Source organism: Hetaerina americana, unplaced genomic scaffold, assembly GCF_022747635.1.
Source record: "Hetaerina americana unplaced genomic scaffold, ioHetAmer1.1.p SCAF_37, whole genome shotgun sequence".
Classification (NCBI taxonomy): Eukaryota; Metazoa; Arthropoda; class Insecta; order Odonata; family Calopterygidae; genus Hetaerina; species Hetaerina americana.
In genome coordinates, this window is record NW_027286952.1 from 3,085,037 (window position 1) to 3,100,096 (window position 15,060).

At 34.2% G+C, this 15,060-nt stretch overlaps 1 protein-coding gene across 6 annotated transcripts in view; it reads right to left on the bottom strand.

Moving 5' to 3' along the window:
* The window catches only part of RASSF8 (ras association domain-containing protein 8), a 36,354-nt gene extending 24,795 nt beyond the window's left edge, over nucleotides 1-11,559 (bottom strand). For 3 of the 6 annotated variants that reach the window (XM_071589365.1, XM_071589364.1, XM_071589362.1), the window contains exons 1-8: nucleotides 11,445-11,559; nucleotides 11,076-11,218; nucleotides 10,787-10,945; nucleotides 10,550-10,660; nucleotides 7,294-7,387; nucleotides 6,635-6,802; nucleotides 3,501-3,751; nucleotides 909-1,043 (exon numbers count right to left, since the gene is read on the bottom strand). In XM_071589365.1, coding sequence (XP_071445466.1) covers nucleotides 909-1,043; nucleotides 3,501-3,751; nucleotides 6,635-6,802; nucleotides 7,294-7,387; nucleotides 10,550-10,660; nucleotides 10,787-10,858 — 831 coding nt within the window. In that variant the 5' untranslated portion in view covers nucleotides 10,859-10,945; nucleotides 11,076-11,218; nucleotides 11,445-11,559. The remainder of the gene's footprint in view (nucleotides 1-908; nucleotides 1,044-3,500; nucleotides 3,752-6,634; nucleotides 6,803-7,293; nucleotides 7,388-10,549; nucleotides 10,661-10,786; nucleotides 10,946-11,075; nucleotides 11,219-11,444) is intronic. The other 3 variants (XM_071589363.1, XM_071589367.1, XM_071589366.1) reach the window with 3 other exon arrangements.
* Between the last annotated feature and the right edge of the window lie 3,501 nt (nucleotides 11,560-15,060).

The window sequence follows — 15,060 nt, forward strand, 5'->3', positions numbered from 1 at the left end:
TTTTCCTAAGGAATTCCATGGATAGTAAATCAAAAGGTGAATTTTATAAAAATGCTAGAAGAAAGGCAATATTGTGAAACGTACAGGTAATATTGCATGAAAAAGGCCCATGCCAACTAAGGGCACAGGAATCAATAGCAATTTTAATGGTTTTTGCCTTCATTGATTTATATGGACACGTACCGGATAGGACACTAACTGAATTTCAATAATAGGAGACATTTTGGCACTTCTAGGGTTAAATGAACATAGGCAAATTTCAATTGCCATTATAATACATGGCAATTAGCAAATTGTTGCCACAATATTTGCCTAACTTTATCATATAAAGTACACGATGTAAATAAAATGTGGAGAGAGTTTGAAACCCCAAATGTGTGATTATAATTTAAGAATTTCTACCTATAATGGCACGTCCAAAAACCTGGAACGACTTACGCACGTTGCCACCATTAACTCTGGAAATGAAAGAGTTCTCGATTCCATTTAACTCGCAAGTGGACACAGGCAAACTCAAGGACGATTAAGAGATTATGTTGGTTTAACAAAGCCACAAGTAATGTGCATACTTTGACAATATTTAATCCAAATTACACAAGCAGGAGGGGATGGCATGCTGACAAGATTTCCAAGAGAAAACTAAAACAAAATAGTTCAGGAATAGGTAGTAATCTGCTATCAGTATTAGTAATGTAAAAAATATAATTTTTTTAAATTAGCAGCACTGAAAGAAAACTGCATTAATGAACCTCGCAGAATGAATTATCACACACATGCACACAAGTTGTAATATTTGATATTTATATTGAAACTGAAATGTTTTTTCTTAAAAACTACATGTTTGGCTGCACATTTCAAATGCTTAACGAGTTAAGAAATGCAAGTAAACAAGTAATGCATGAGCAAACCTTGATTAAGCTTCGCCTAGACTTGGAGGATTTGCCTTGGATATTGGCTGGTTGTGGTGATGAAGGAGAAGCCATACAATGTGACCCTGTAGTGAGGCCTGGTGCTCCCATTGAGGCTGAATTACCAGGAGAGCCCTAAATATTAACAGTATGCTAGAGTCTTCTATTGACCATAACCATACAAGCATTCAGGTTAGAGCTAATGCATGTTTAGTATTCTAAGAATGCACCGGGAGTTTAATACTATTTTAAAGATTAAAGAAAGCATATGAAACTGCAATAGCACTAAGAGAGCTTTAGAAGTGAAAGCGAAAAAAGAATACATACATACGTATGTATATGTAAGCTCTTTAAAATGGAATATTAGTTTAATGCACACCTTTTATAGCTCCAAAGCATTGAATTCCTTAATCATGGCCACTCAACCCATACCTAGCAATATGAAACCATAATGGGCTTGCAAAATCATGAAAAAATTCACAAAAAAGCTTCAATCTCTACAAGCCCATGTGCCACAATTTCACAAAATCAGAACTTTAGACATTTAATATTGAAATAACTATAACAAAACGGTTCAATATTTGTGAATGTCTCCTTAAAATGCATGCATCATACACATGTAAGTTAATGCTTTGGGTAACATGACCAAACAACATGACAAGGTTGAGCTAATATATAATTAGGCATACACTAAACCATCAAATCAAATGTTCCTCTTTTAGAGACCACCTACCTATTAAACATTATGACATTTAAGTTGGATGCATAAGTTAGAAGAATTTTTTCCAACTCCATTGTCATGAATAATTAAAGCTAAATACAAGAGTGCCACCAATAATATCCTTCATTAGGGAGTGACCTCACAATGGGTTAGAGGGACAAAAAATTGAAATATAAGTTTCACATTACTGAATTGTGCAACTGAGAGACATTAAATTCATAATAATATTAGACAAATATGCCTGGTTTAAGACAAATGACTATTACATCTCTTTTCCTCAACCTAATTAAAATAAGCCATGTGATTTTTACTACCAGTCTCATCTGATATTATGAATGCATTAATAAATTAATCAAGGTATCCCCAATGTGTCAAATATTATTTCAGGAAACTTTTCACAGTGAAAATTTTCCTCAGGGGTTAGGTGGTAGAAGAGATTCCAGAGTCCCAATCTCCCCCCAAAATAAAGACAACTATCTGTCTATCTCTGTGGGGAACCCTTTGCAAGAAAATTCAAAACTTCATACCTTGATGCTAGATTAATAATGACATGATTCACGTAATTAAATCCATCTCTCATGTTCGAGGAAAAAAAATAGCACAAAATGAGGGCAATCATTATTCGCTTGAACCAGAGGACAATAGTTTAGCATAAAAAAACGTTAAGGGAAGTCACTTATCAGTATAATTGTCATCTATACATATTTCTTGGCATGCATAGTTAATGAGATAGGATTTTAACATTGAAAGGACAATGGCATTCTACCTTAATCATTCTTATCACCTGTTTCTTCAACTCAACCCATGAAATACAATTAGCTCATTTTTCAGGTACATAGTTTTTTGTTGCCATTTGTTACCACACTTAACATGCACCCTAATTTTTTAAAAACATTTTCACAGAAAGATCACAATTAAACCCAGAAAAATTTGCTGACAGTGGCCAAAGGCTAGATACAAAGAATATTATTTCTTATCAGGCAGGATTAAAAATGTTTTATTCTAAACATCATGCATCGATATTTATTTCATAAAAATATTTATGCACCTACAAATTAAAAGCCTGCGTAAAAGCATAAAATCTTTTGATATGCATATCAAATATTTCCACAAAGTGAAGCCCAAAACAATGGAGTATACATATACAAATTTTTGAAGAATCCTGTTGGCTATATTTATCCATTAATTTTCCCAAAACTGTGGCTGGAATAAAACTCAAATCTTGAGGGCAATACTCACTTGTGAGGACAACAAGAATAAATTCTGAAGAGCTTTGGCCTGACGGAAACAAAGAAAAACACTCACAATTTTCCACTTAATAGATTCTTTAATACCAACTAGTTTTGGTGCATTGCACCAGTTTCAAGTTGAAAATGGTGCAGTACACCGAAACTAGTCAGTATTAAAGAATCTGTCAAGAGGAAATCCACCACATCACCTGAATCTCTATTCTAAGTTTTGCATTAGTATTGAAAATAATTACTCATGAAATTTGAATAACTATCCTAGCTAAATATCCCCAAAACTTCTAAAAACTACACAAAAAAATAACATAACATCTCGTGTGAACTTTTTGTAAAATGTACCATCAATTATTTACCACAAAGTTCATTCACTAGAGGCAAGCATTTCATGCATGGAAAGCAGCACAAAAGAAAACTGCCATGCAAAGAAAACAGCTATTCTCCCAGCGTCACCATTACATAAAAAAGCTCATTAAGAACTATTACAAGAAAATTTGTAAACATTAAATTTGCTTCACATGCACACAATCTTGATGATTATGTAATGCACTCAAGTAATAAAGAGAGGGCAATCAAATATGATCACATAGTGTGATCAAAAAGAAGGAACAGTTGAGGCATACTAACCCTTGTGCCCTCAGAAAGGATATTCTGTTGAGGGGTGCTGGTTGGGGTCACACGTGGCGGATCTCTGTATGCAGGTGGTGTCCTATGTGGGGGTTCTCGATAGGGTGGGGGCGATTTCAGGCTCCTGTCCTGATTCTGAAGGGGTGGAGACTTCATCAACGAGCTCTCGTCTTCTTGTGATGGGCTTCCGGGCTGCCTTGGTGGACTTCTAATAGAGCTGGCATTGGTACTCCCAACATTTTTACCAATACCTTGAACGAAATCGAAAGGCCAAATAAATTCACAAAGCTGAACGATAGCAAAGCATTATAACTCTGCTGTGCTCAACAATTTGCAATGGTGATATTGACTTCTGATGCCATCATGGTCTCATCTCTCAGTCAGAGAACTAAGGGTATAATGTTAAGATGGAAAACATTCAAGTAAGTACGATTCCAAAACTTTTTGAAAATGCAATCATTTATACTCTAATGATAAAATCTTGAAGGGGTATAACCATAAGGAGGGGGGGGGGGGGGAACTTGGAGTATATTTTCTCTGTATTACAATTACACACACACCATATGATTTCTAATACTTGGTCAACCGCTTCGAAACCACCAACTTCTTAATACAAAATGTTTTTTATACTTCCACACTTAACAATTAAATCCCAAAAATTATGCTTAAAATGAAGGCATTTTAAAATTATTCAAAATCTGTTACCTTAAACATCATTATTTTAAACGAACGTAAATTCATACATTTTTGGAGGCCATCAAGACACATTTTGTCTTTCGAGCACTCTTTGGATTTTAGGACTTTTGTTCTGCAGTCATCCTTTTACTAACTGAATAATATTTAAAATAAATGCCTACAGAAAATTCATTAATATGACTTTTATAAGATACATTACAAATCAATTAACTTTAATTAATAAATTAAATACAAGAGAAAACAAACCTTTGGGTTGATACCTGGTGTGATATGCATTCTATGCTGTTATATTTTTTGGTAATTTTATTCCATAATAATAATGTTTATTGGTTCCTATAAGATATGCTTCTAACACGTCACATTGTTTGCTCCCATTCTTTGCAGACATCACAGAGTTAGCATATATCTCCAAATAAAAATATAAGTAAGTGTACAGAATAAAAACACAAAACATGAGTTGGGAGAAGTAACAAGAGAGTGGAGTTTCGTGGAGTTATTAATGAAGAAAATCATTTAATTAGAGAAAGGGATATGAATTCATTGACTGTAGAGCATTGATGGTCACAAAGGAATTGATATAATTTTGACTTAATTAACAAAAAATTATCTATTTCCCAAAATTTTCTCGGTGATGCTTTCAAGAATTACACACCAGCACATCCAGGGTTGTTAGCAAACATTAAACATGGATAAGTTGTTGGTAGTTATTCTAAAGTCGTTACAATCTCCTGTGCTGTACCTGTGAATATCAGCATTGGTTTTCAGAGTGAACATGGCTTTGCTTTGCTGCACGATTATAGCATGGAATATATACAAAGAGGGAAGAGTTAACACGTTGAATCTTTTACAGTAAGGGCTACAACTGCTTGCCCTTGGAACTTTTCCAAGGATTCTTACTGCCAATTATTCATTCATATATCCTTCAATTTAGTGATTTTTGATTTCTTTACATTTTTAACTATTTCTTTTAGTTAATTTAAAAAACAGGGTGGTATGTAATAGTACTGGCTTTTCTTGTGCTAAAAAACACTTATCAGTCTGTATTCTGCACAATTTCATGAAAGATGATGATGGAAACCTGTAAGGTTGAGGAAAACCATTTAAACACTCCATCCAAGAACTAATCTCACCAATAAGGAAAACTATTCTCTTAAGCCCAAACTATTTCATTACAAGCTATTCAATTATGAGTGATAATAAAATTTTATTCTTTTTTTAAATTTAAATTTTTTAAAAATTTATTGTGCACAATTTATCATGTTGCTAGCTTAATGTGCAATTTATATATGATAAAAGTTATAATTATTTGACTCCAGTAATAAATCAGTGGCACCTGTTGCAAGTTAAAACGATCAATTCTAGCACAATGATAGAGGCAATATGCTACAAGCAATACATTGCATTGAAATTTTGCCTTTGTCCAGAAAAAGTGTGAGACAAGGCCTATGAAATACCACAATGGTTATGAAGAGTCTATTTTCCTCCATCAGAAAGCTAGAGGATGACTTAAAATGTATAAAGATGGGATACGATCAATTTCAAAGATCGGTGGAACTGGGGCTTCAGTCACTGCTCTCATAGAAGTAAACATTTACAACTCTGCTGGTGTTGTGAAATGATCTTGAATATAATTAAGAACAAAATCCAAAATATAGAAAATTTCATGGGATGCTAGCCACATGCTGGCAAGAGAAAAATTGGACAAGAGATGTGCATGACATGATTTGCACAGTGGATACTGACACTTTTCATGCTCAAACAACTAGATAATTACGTACATGTAGTGTACACAAGTACAGTCTAGGCTACTCTTGTACTTACAATTCAATAAGTAGAATAAATGGAGGAGAGACAAAGAATGAAAAGGTTATAAAATAGCTATAATAACTATGTTCATCTTTAAAGTGGATTGAGAAAACACATAATTAGCATTTGGATACCATTAATATCCAAATTTGAATGAAAAATTATGTCGTAATTTTACTGTACCATTATTTTTAACCCTGTAAAAGAAAAATACCCACACATGAACAAATTTCACCTTTCCTCATTTTAAAATACCAACATTATTAATGCTACTATCAATAAACTGAAAGAGGCATATGACAATTTCAACCAATTAACTTGATGGGGGAAAAGACATTTCTCATTACAAAATGACAGCTCCACTAAAAAAAAATCAAATACTCGTATCACACACGAACATAAAGACAACATAACCCACAGGTAGGTCCCACCACTGCAGAGACCAATCTTTGAGACTCTTCAGTGAGCTCATACTGACCGGCAGCAGAAGTGACCGCAAGCCACCTACGACTCACACCAGGTTGAACGATTTTAAATGATCACACATTTATATTACTAGTTGTTATCATGGAAACCGACATTTCATTATGAAATGACTTATGGTATTTACAAACTAAAATTATATTTCTAACCCTGTCCTCCACTCTCAGCCTTCTTTCCCCCAGATCCCCCACCGGTTGGGTGGAGATGCAACTGCTGGTGTCCACCACTAAAAGTCAGTGATTTTCGAATGAGATCACTCCTGGGGGTTGGACCACCTCCCAGGGATTCAGGGTGAAGGGGCACACCACTGGAGTCACCTAAATTAAGCAAACGGCGCTTCATCATCATCATCAACATAATTTCAAATTAAGCAAATGCCAGCTCACTTTCATAAATGTAACCAAACAAAATTTGGAAAAAAAATAAAGTGAAGTTCACTGCATGAACGATTATGAAAATAGTAAAATAATGAGTTAAGGAAATCAATTAACTGAAACTAACTCAACAGTAACTCAAAAGTAGTAAAGCTATGAAATCACAAAATCAGAAAGAAAGGTCTTGTCAATAAAAACAGCTTCAAATAGAAATGAATTAAAATTTGCCAACATTTTGGCAGTTTTCATTGTATTTTCAGCCGAGTTTAACTTCTGTCTACCTTTTAAGGCTTTTTCCAACTTCACCTGTATGCCGTAAAAATTAATTAAATTTATTTTTTTCTTTACCAGGGATCACTTATCACTACTTTTGTTTTGCCATAATTTGTACACAACTAGTTTCTGTTTTCCCAATAATATGATTTCATAATTACCTTGCCCAACTGTAGATAACTGGTTTCCATCTACTCCAGATCTTTGTAATATGAACTGCACGTCACTGGAGTATTCTCCCCATTTTGTTAATATCTGCAAATAATGATAAAAAAGGAAACATTTATTATATTTCAAGATTTGACTATTTTAAAATGAATTAATGCAATTAAATAGTTTTTGCCAACTTTTTTGGCTCTGGTACCATTTTGGATCTTGGATTTGGTTCTTGATTTCAGTACTGATAGCACCGGCAAATGGAAAGGGATAAAGCTATGAAACAGTTGCCACTTGAAACAAAAGTTCAATAACCTTCAAAGAAATTATCAACATATTAGAGTTTGCACATATATTTAAGAGAGTTTGAAAAGTTATTCCATCTTTTACAAAAAGGTTAAATAGCAGTTCCTCACATTTATAGGCATATGTAATTTTCAGTATTTCTGAAATGCATAGCAAATTGTTTAGGGATACTATGTGCATGACAGTTTTTGGTACTTGGTTTTACTGGAATGAAAAATTTTCATATACCGCATATTCTACAGAAATTCATACTTGAAATTTCAAGCACTCATTCAAAGGTTACACGAGGTTAGGTGCCATTACACATGTAAAGTCTTCATCTAAAAAATTATGCCAAACAGAATTGTATTTTTTATTTCATGAGAAGTGATTCATATGACTACAACATAAGCAGGGACAGTGTTATTATAGTGCCTCGTCTTTATAAAAATATTTAACAAAACTTGAACTCTCTATGCAAATCCCTAAACAATTTTGCATCTAAAATGAAATATCATAACATTTGTTCCTTGACTGTAAACACACAAACCACATAACTGCACAGTTTTGTGGTTCATGTGTTTTTTCGTTTTGTTTCACAATGAGTCATAGGTACAATAGATTCTCCATTATCCAGGAATGGGATAACAGATAACACATTGGCCAATAATGAATTTCCAAAATGAAATGCTTTAGCAGATAATGAATGAAACTGTGACAAACTAAGATAATACAGGGTGCAAAAAGTATACCCTTTATAAACACATCTTAAATGAAAATTTATTAATGGCTAAAAAATTAAATCAACTAAAAAAGGATTATACTCATTTTCCTAAATTGGCTGCATTTGACTATGTTTTTTCGACTAATTTTGAAACACCAGATTTGGAGAAAACTAGGAATGACACTATGCGAGGGTTCATGGATTAACTGTTTTTATAAAGAAATTGAAAACTACAATAACTGTATCCAGCTAACATGCTGTATCACTCTATTTACAATGAAAACCAATGTTAAATGTAATATTTAATGACTAATTTAGGTGATGTAAGATGAAAATCAATGTCACTTCAAAAGTAGCTGCGAGTGACAATGATAAACTATAAAACAATGATGAAACTATAAATAGGATATAAGGCATTAAAAATGGGAGTGTAGCAATTGAAGTGCCCAATTTTTTCTAGGAAAAGTCATGATTATCTAAAGCCAGTTTCGAAAATTTCAATTAATCAGCAAAAACCTGAAAAATCTTCTAATAGCCCAATGAAATTATTGAGGAGAAATAATTTCTTTGATGCATATTTGAACCAAAACCTGATATCTATTGATTAAATTTATTTAAGAATTGAGCAGAAATAGTATAAATAATATCATTTCCACTTTAAAGTTTTATGCCAAATAATTTCTAGTATTAGTAGTATTTAGGGGAAGCAACGGATAGCAACTGTCATTCACGCTGTTAGGGATGGACAGGATAGGACGAAAGGTGGAGAGAAACCCGGCGCCGGCATTAGCCTGCTCTTATTAAAGGCGCCAAGGGGTCTGCAGCTTAACGTCCTGTCCAACGGACAGCGCACTCACTCAAAGTGCCTTCCACAAAGCACCTCAAGTAGGGATTGAGATACCACTGAAAACTGTTCAACACCGCAGGGATTCGAACCTGGTCCCTCTGGGTGGGAAGCCAGCATGATAGCCACCGCAACATCTCGATCCCCTCAAATTGTTTCTTCAAAATAATAAATTTTAGGGACTTACAGTGAAACTCAAGAATTAATATCATGAATTTGAGAAAGGAAAATCAAGAATTAATTGGAGGTAATAAAATCCTGGAACTGATCAACTGATGTGAATAAAGGTGACAGTGATATAAGAATTGTTTAAATGGATTTAGAATTAATAAACGACACATAAAACAGAAAAGCCATGATATTTACACAAAAAAATGTGATAATTAAAAATTAATTAACCACTTACACAAATGTATTGGCAAAAATTGGGGGATAAAAAAGAAAATCTTACAGCCGCAAACCTATGCTCTATATTTCTTGAAAAACAAGAAACTGTATATCACATGACTTATTTTGAATGCATTGTGGTATTCATTTGCAAAATTATGCATACTTCGTAGACTAAAATCATATATAACAAGATCTATAAAACATTGCGCTCTTTCATAATAATTTCATCACTGCTACACTCATCTATGTATCACATTAAATATTATCTTCATATATGTAATATAAGAAAGAAATATTCAATACCACTTTTCGAATTAGCATAAGGTGAATGTTGATAAGGAATGGCTCCAACATAATTTCACCAATAAATTAACTTTGAACAATTTTTCAATATTCTCCATTAAAATTCTGGCCATGCCTCCACTTCTGAACTAATTCCTCAATTGAGTGAATGAGAGGCATGATAGAGAAACGAAATCGTGAACAAAAGATTGAAGAAAACCTTTGATCCTAAATATAAATCCAAAATATTTATTTTTGAAATTTGAATTTGAGAACAGCCTTCAATAAATTACGCTATCACCCATGAAAAATAAGTGCCAATACAAAAGATGAAACTTTTCTACTATCCCTTAATACTATTGAGACTAGTCATTAGCTCCAATATAAAATATGTTATAGCTCAAAAGTGCTACAATTTAAAATGTAAATACTTTCCGAATTTTCCTTTGCTTTCCATTATTATTTAAATGTAAAACAAATTACAGGAGGATATTGATATTCTCACAAGTATTCAACAATGCATCCTATTAAACTAATGCATGGAGAAACTTAGCTACATGGGCAAAGTGCTGGTGAATGCAAAATAATAATTCCTCATTTTCAAATGCGTAGTATCCAAACCATTAAAACAACATCTTCGCTTAGGGGAAGACACACTAAGCTGAAAGCCTGAAAATTCAAACTTAAGATTTTTCAACCACTGGAAACCAATTTTCACTGGATTCACTCTACCAACCTCGAGTGGGTGCTCATGTGGTGCAAGGAGTCTTTCACTGCTTCTCCAACGCTCGATTAAAGTGAAGCGACCCGTTTTTCCAGTGGCATGAGCCAATGCATACACCACATCCTGAAATTCGAATTGCAAGGGGCAAAAGTTCTTAGATTGAACAAAGCGACGCAACTGTGAAAACAAAACAAGATTTGACAATTGTAATGCACCGCAGATTTAAATTACTTTAATAACAAAGCATACCTGACACGTTGTGCTCTCGGTAACACCACACACGATTCTTTGTATGCCTTCCACCCACACCTTCAGCTCCATGGCATGTGTTTCTTACCCTCTTTGGCACCCATCTTTCAAAAGGAATATTTTGTCACAGGCGGTCCAGACGTGGGACCTCCATTGCTTCTGATACCAAGACAGCAAAAATGTTTTGGTCAATTATTGCAGAGTGATTTTTTTCTTAATGAAGTTTACAACCGCACAAGACAACTATGACTAATGGATTATAGGCCAGCATCTAAAAAACATCGCTTACTTCGTGTCTCAATCCAAAGTACTCATGTTATGAAGGCGTACAAACGGAACAGTGAATTTCCAGTCGGAAATGAAAAGATATGTATCCGTCCTTTGATGAAAGAATCACCCACGGAAAATGAATATCACTCCACGATATGTCACCTGGAAAAATTTTCAATGACCATAAGCACTAAAATCACTAGAGCTGCTTTAAATCTCGAATCAGTATATTTCTTAAAATTATGAAAACTTATTGAAAGATTATTAAGAAGTTTACGTAGAACAGGGTTGCCCCTCAATAACAGGATGTGTTCATTTAAAGTTCCTGCTATAACCTACTTAACTAGTACAGGACTAGCCCACTTTTAGCCGGAGAAAAAACTCTTACCTCTCAAAAAATAAGGTACTGATGATTTGCTTTATTTTTCTTGTTTCACATAATTAAATGACTTAAATCCCCAACGACTGAAAAATTTCATAGATGCCAAATTATTTAATGCTTGTTTTAATTATAGTTCACTGTCAACTCGCTTGGCGTCTCTCTCACTCAACTCCAGGCAAACAAAAGATTATCGAAAATTTCAAAATATAGCGCGTTGAAATTCCACGAAGGTTCTGCGGATGTGATAAGGTTATGATGTATTTTCACCAATAAAGAATCTGATTCCTCTGTGCTCGCCGTTTGGGCGATACATAAGGATTCTAGGTGGTAAAATTAATAATAGATCGTGTTAGTGACTAGAGATAACATCCGACGTCAGAAAGCCTGAATATTCGAGTTCGGAGCTTATCAGTACATTTATGTCATAGAAATTTATGGCCCATTAGAGACAGCATCCGTAACCACCGATAAATCTCGGATTTTTATTAAAGGGCGATTTAAAAATAAACTAAAGTTTTTAAATTTGACTAATTGACAAGAAAGAAATGATTTACTCTATTTCTTAAAAGCCGTCAATTTTAACATTCATAATAGTAATTCTAAGCGCTCCACTGCAGACTATGGTTTCTTTTCAGTGAAATTTAGAGTTAATTTCATAGAATACTTTCTGGGATTTTCAAATTTTGTTTTTAAGGAGCATTTGTATTACATTCACGTTTATATAATCAGCAAGGGGAATCAGGATTATGCGGGGGCTAGCGTGCTGGCTTCACTTGTGTTCGAATTCTGGAGACGGCAGATCTTTTTCAGTGGTATCTCGATCCCTACTTGAGGTGCTTAGTGGAGGGTACTTTGAGAGAGAACGCCGTCCGTCGGATGGGACGATAAGCTGCGGACCCCTTGGTGCCTTTTAATAAGAGTAGGCTAATGATGACGCTGAAATTCTCCCCATCCTTCCACCTTTCCCATCCATCCTTAACGGCGCAAATGACCTCTACATTTTGGGTGCCTTCCCTAAATCTACAACTACTATTTTCAGTAAATAACTCATTTCTTAAATAATGTTTGTGATAACATTTGGAATAACTTTCCTGCTGTCAACCTACCTAATCCTGGTATCAACCTACCTAATTTCTATAAAACCAAGCCGACCTTTATGAAAAAATCTGAGATGACTTTTTGACAAAAGTCAGCTTATGGAAATAAATTTATTCACTTTCAACCTACACAATTGGCTCCAATTTTCAGCATAAAAAATAGTCTTTTTAGTATAAATGAATTTGTTGATAATTTTGTGTTACAGGTTTAATACATGCAAAGAAGCAGCATAATCTAGCGGCCTGTAGCTCAACGTTTTCACCAAATAACTTATATTTCTTAAATATTCTGTCTTATATATTTAAGCTGATTTTTGAGGTTCTTATGTATTTTCAATCATCCTGTGCCACTGCAGAATTAATTCTCTGTGGTAGAGACTGGTAACAAAGGTTACACAGAGTATTAGTTCCTATACCTATCTGCTTATCTTCACATTTCCTGCTAAGGGATACATCACTTTTTAGATTTAAACACCACGTGAGCACAAAAATCATAAGTTAAAAAATGTAAGTTCAGGGCTTTTCCCCATTTGTTTACTTCAAATATTAGGGTTGGGATATATGTAAAGTGGCAGGCTGAATGGATCTCTCTTTCTTCCAACATTCTTTCTATCAAAGTTTTCACTGATGTTATACTATGCTCTGAATGCCATGAATTGAATCAATACAATTTAAATGAATCTGATTGATCAAGAATATGTTATAAAATGCATATTATTTGTCAATGCCTAATTTGCTAACATTGTAAAATACATTATTAAGAGTGGTTTCAAAGGTGCCTTCTGGTTTTTTGTAAACTAAGAATAAAAGTCAAATTCTTTTGAAAATTATGCAATACTCTGCAATATTATCTTTTAAAGCAGAGTAAATTTAAAATAAATTTAATACTTACTGGGATAATGGATAATTTTTCAGAAATATCTCTCTCCGCAAATACTTGGAAATATCATTTCCAACTGCAAAAATTGATCGATGATAGTGAAGCTTGTATATTAGCATATATGCTCTCACCTGAGCAACTTCTACATTGTGAGACAATTATGAGAATTCCGATGCATACTGTACCTAGGTACTGTGTATTTATTGGATTTGAGAAATGTATATGTCACTTTTTCAATGCGTGTTCAACAATAATATTTCACTGTAGTCTGAAATCAAATATTTGTTTGAATATTTGCTTGATGTGGTCTACAGCCTTCGATTTTTTTCAGAATTCCTTCACTGCCACTCATCAAACTGATAAATTCATGAATTCGTTTGATGTAGTCTGTTACCATATGCATGAACTCTGATGAAGTCTTTTAATTTTTTTACTTATACCATGTGTGTCATGCTTCTGTCATTTTGTTTATATACCCACAGCACGTGTGTATATGAAAGGGATGCATTATAGTTTGTAGAATGCCTTTCAGTAATATTTAATTATGTTTAATGCTTATTTATCTGAAGATTGACACGTTTAATTCATAATACCACGTTGGTCCCAAAGTACCCGGCCTGACCTAGAGATGGTGGTAGTTGTTTGAAAAATATCACTGTATTAGAAAGTAGGCAATCTATAAAGGGTATGTTTCAAGTTTGAAGATGCCACGTTGTTTAGTATTTGTTTGGTAGCAATCAATAGTGAACGCTTTCATTGAATTTGTGAAAATGGAGAAAATTGGTCATCATTATGTGATACAATAATTTTATTTGAAAGGCCTCAGCCCAACCAATATAAAAGCTGAAATGGATCCTACTCTGGGTGAGTCTGCTCCTTTGTTTACAACACTAAAATATTGGGTTGCAGAGTTAAAACGAGGCCGTACAAACTGTCAAGATAAGCTTCGCATTGGTTGACCAAATGAGGTGACGACTCCAGAAATGGTGAAGAATATCTTCAAAGTAATACTGGATGATCGTCGACTGAAAGTGCGTGAGCTAGCAGACATAGTAGGCATTTCAAAAAGTATGGTACATCGCATATTAACTGAAAATTTGGACGTAAGAAGGCTGTGTGGTGGATGGGTGCCACATTTGCTCATCGTCTAGCAAAACCAGTGCCGTGAAGATGTTTCAATTGAGTGTTTAGCAAAGTTTTACAGCAACAAAGCAGAATTTTTGCCCCATTTCATTACCATGGATGAAACATGGGTGCATTACTCCATGCCCGAATCAAAACAACAATCAAAACAATGGATTTTAAAAGGGAAAACCGACTCCAAAGAAGGCGAAGACCGTTTCATCTGCAGGCAAGGTCATGGCGTTGGTTTTTTGGAATTTGGGCAAATTATCACACACACGGTGGGTGAAGCTGAGGGTTGAAGATGAATGGCTTTAACATCACTTGAAACTAAACTGAGGAACTACTGTTGACACATAAGTGAATGATGATATTGAAATGATTCCTGATTCAGTTGGTGCTTCAAAAGTAACTTAATTTTGCTGGCCATACCTCCTCTTTTCTTTAGAGTAAACAGTGTGGATAATGAGTAGACATGATGACATGAATTCCATTTCAAAGCTGGAAAAGGCCCAAAGACCTT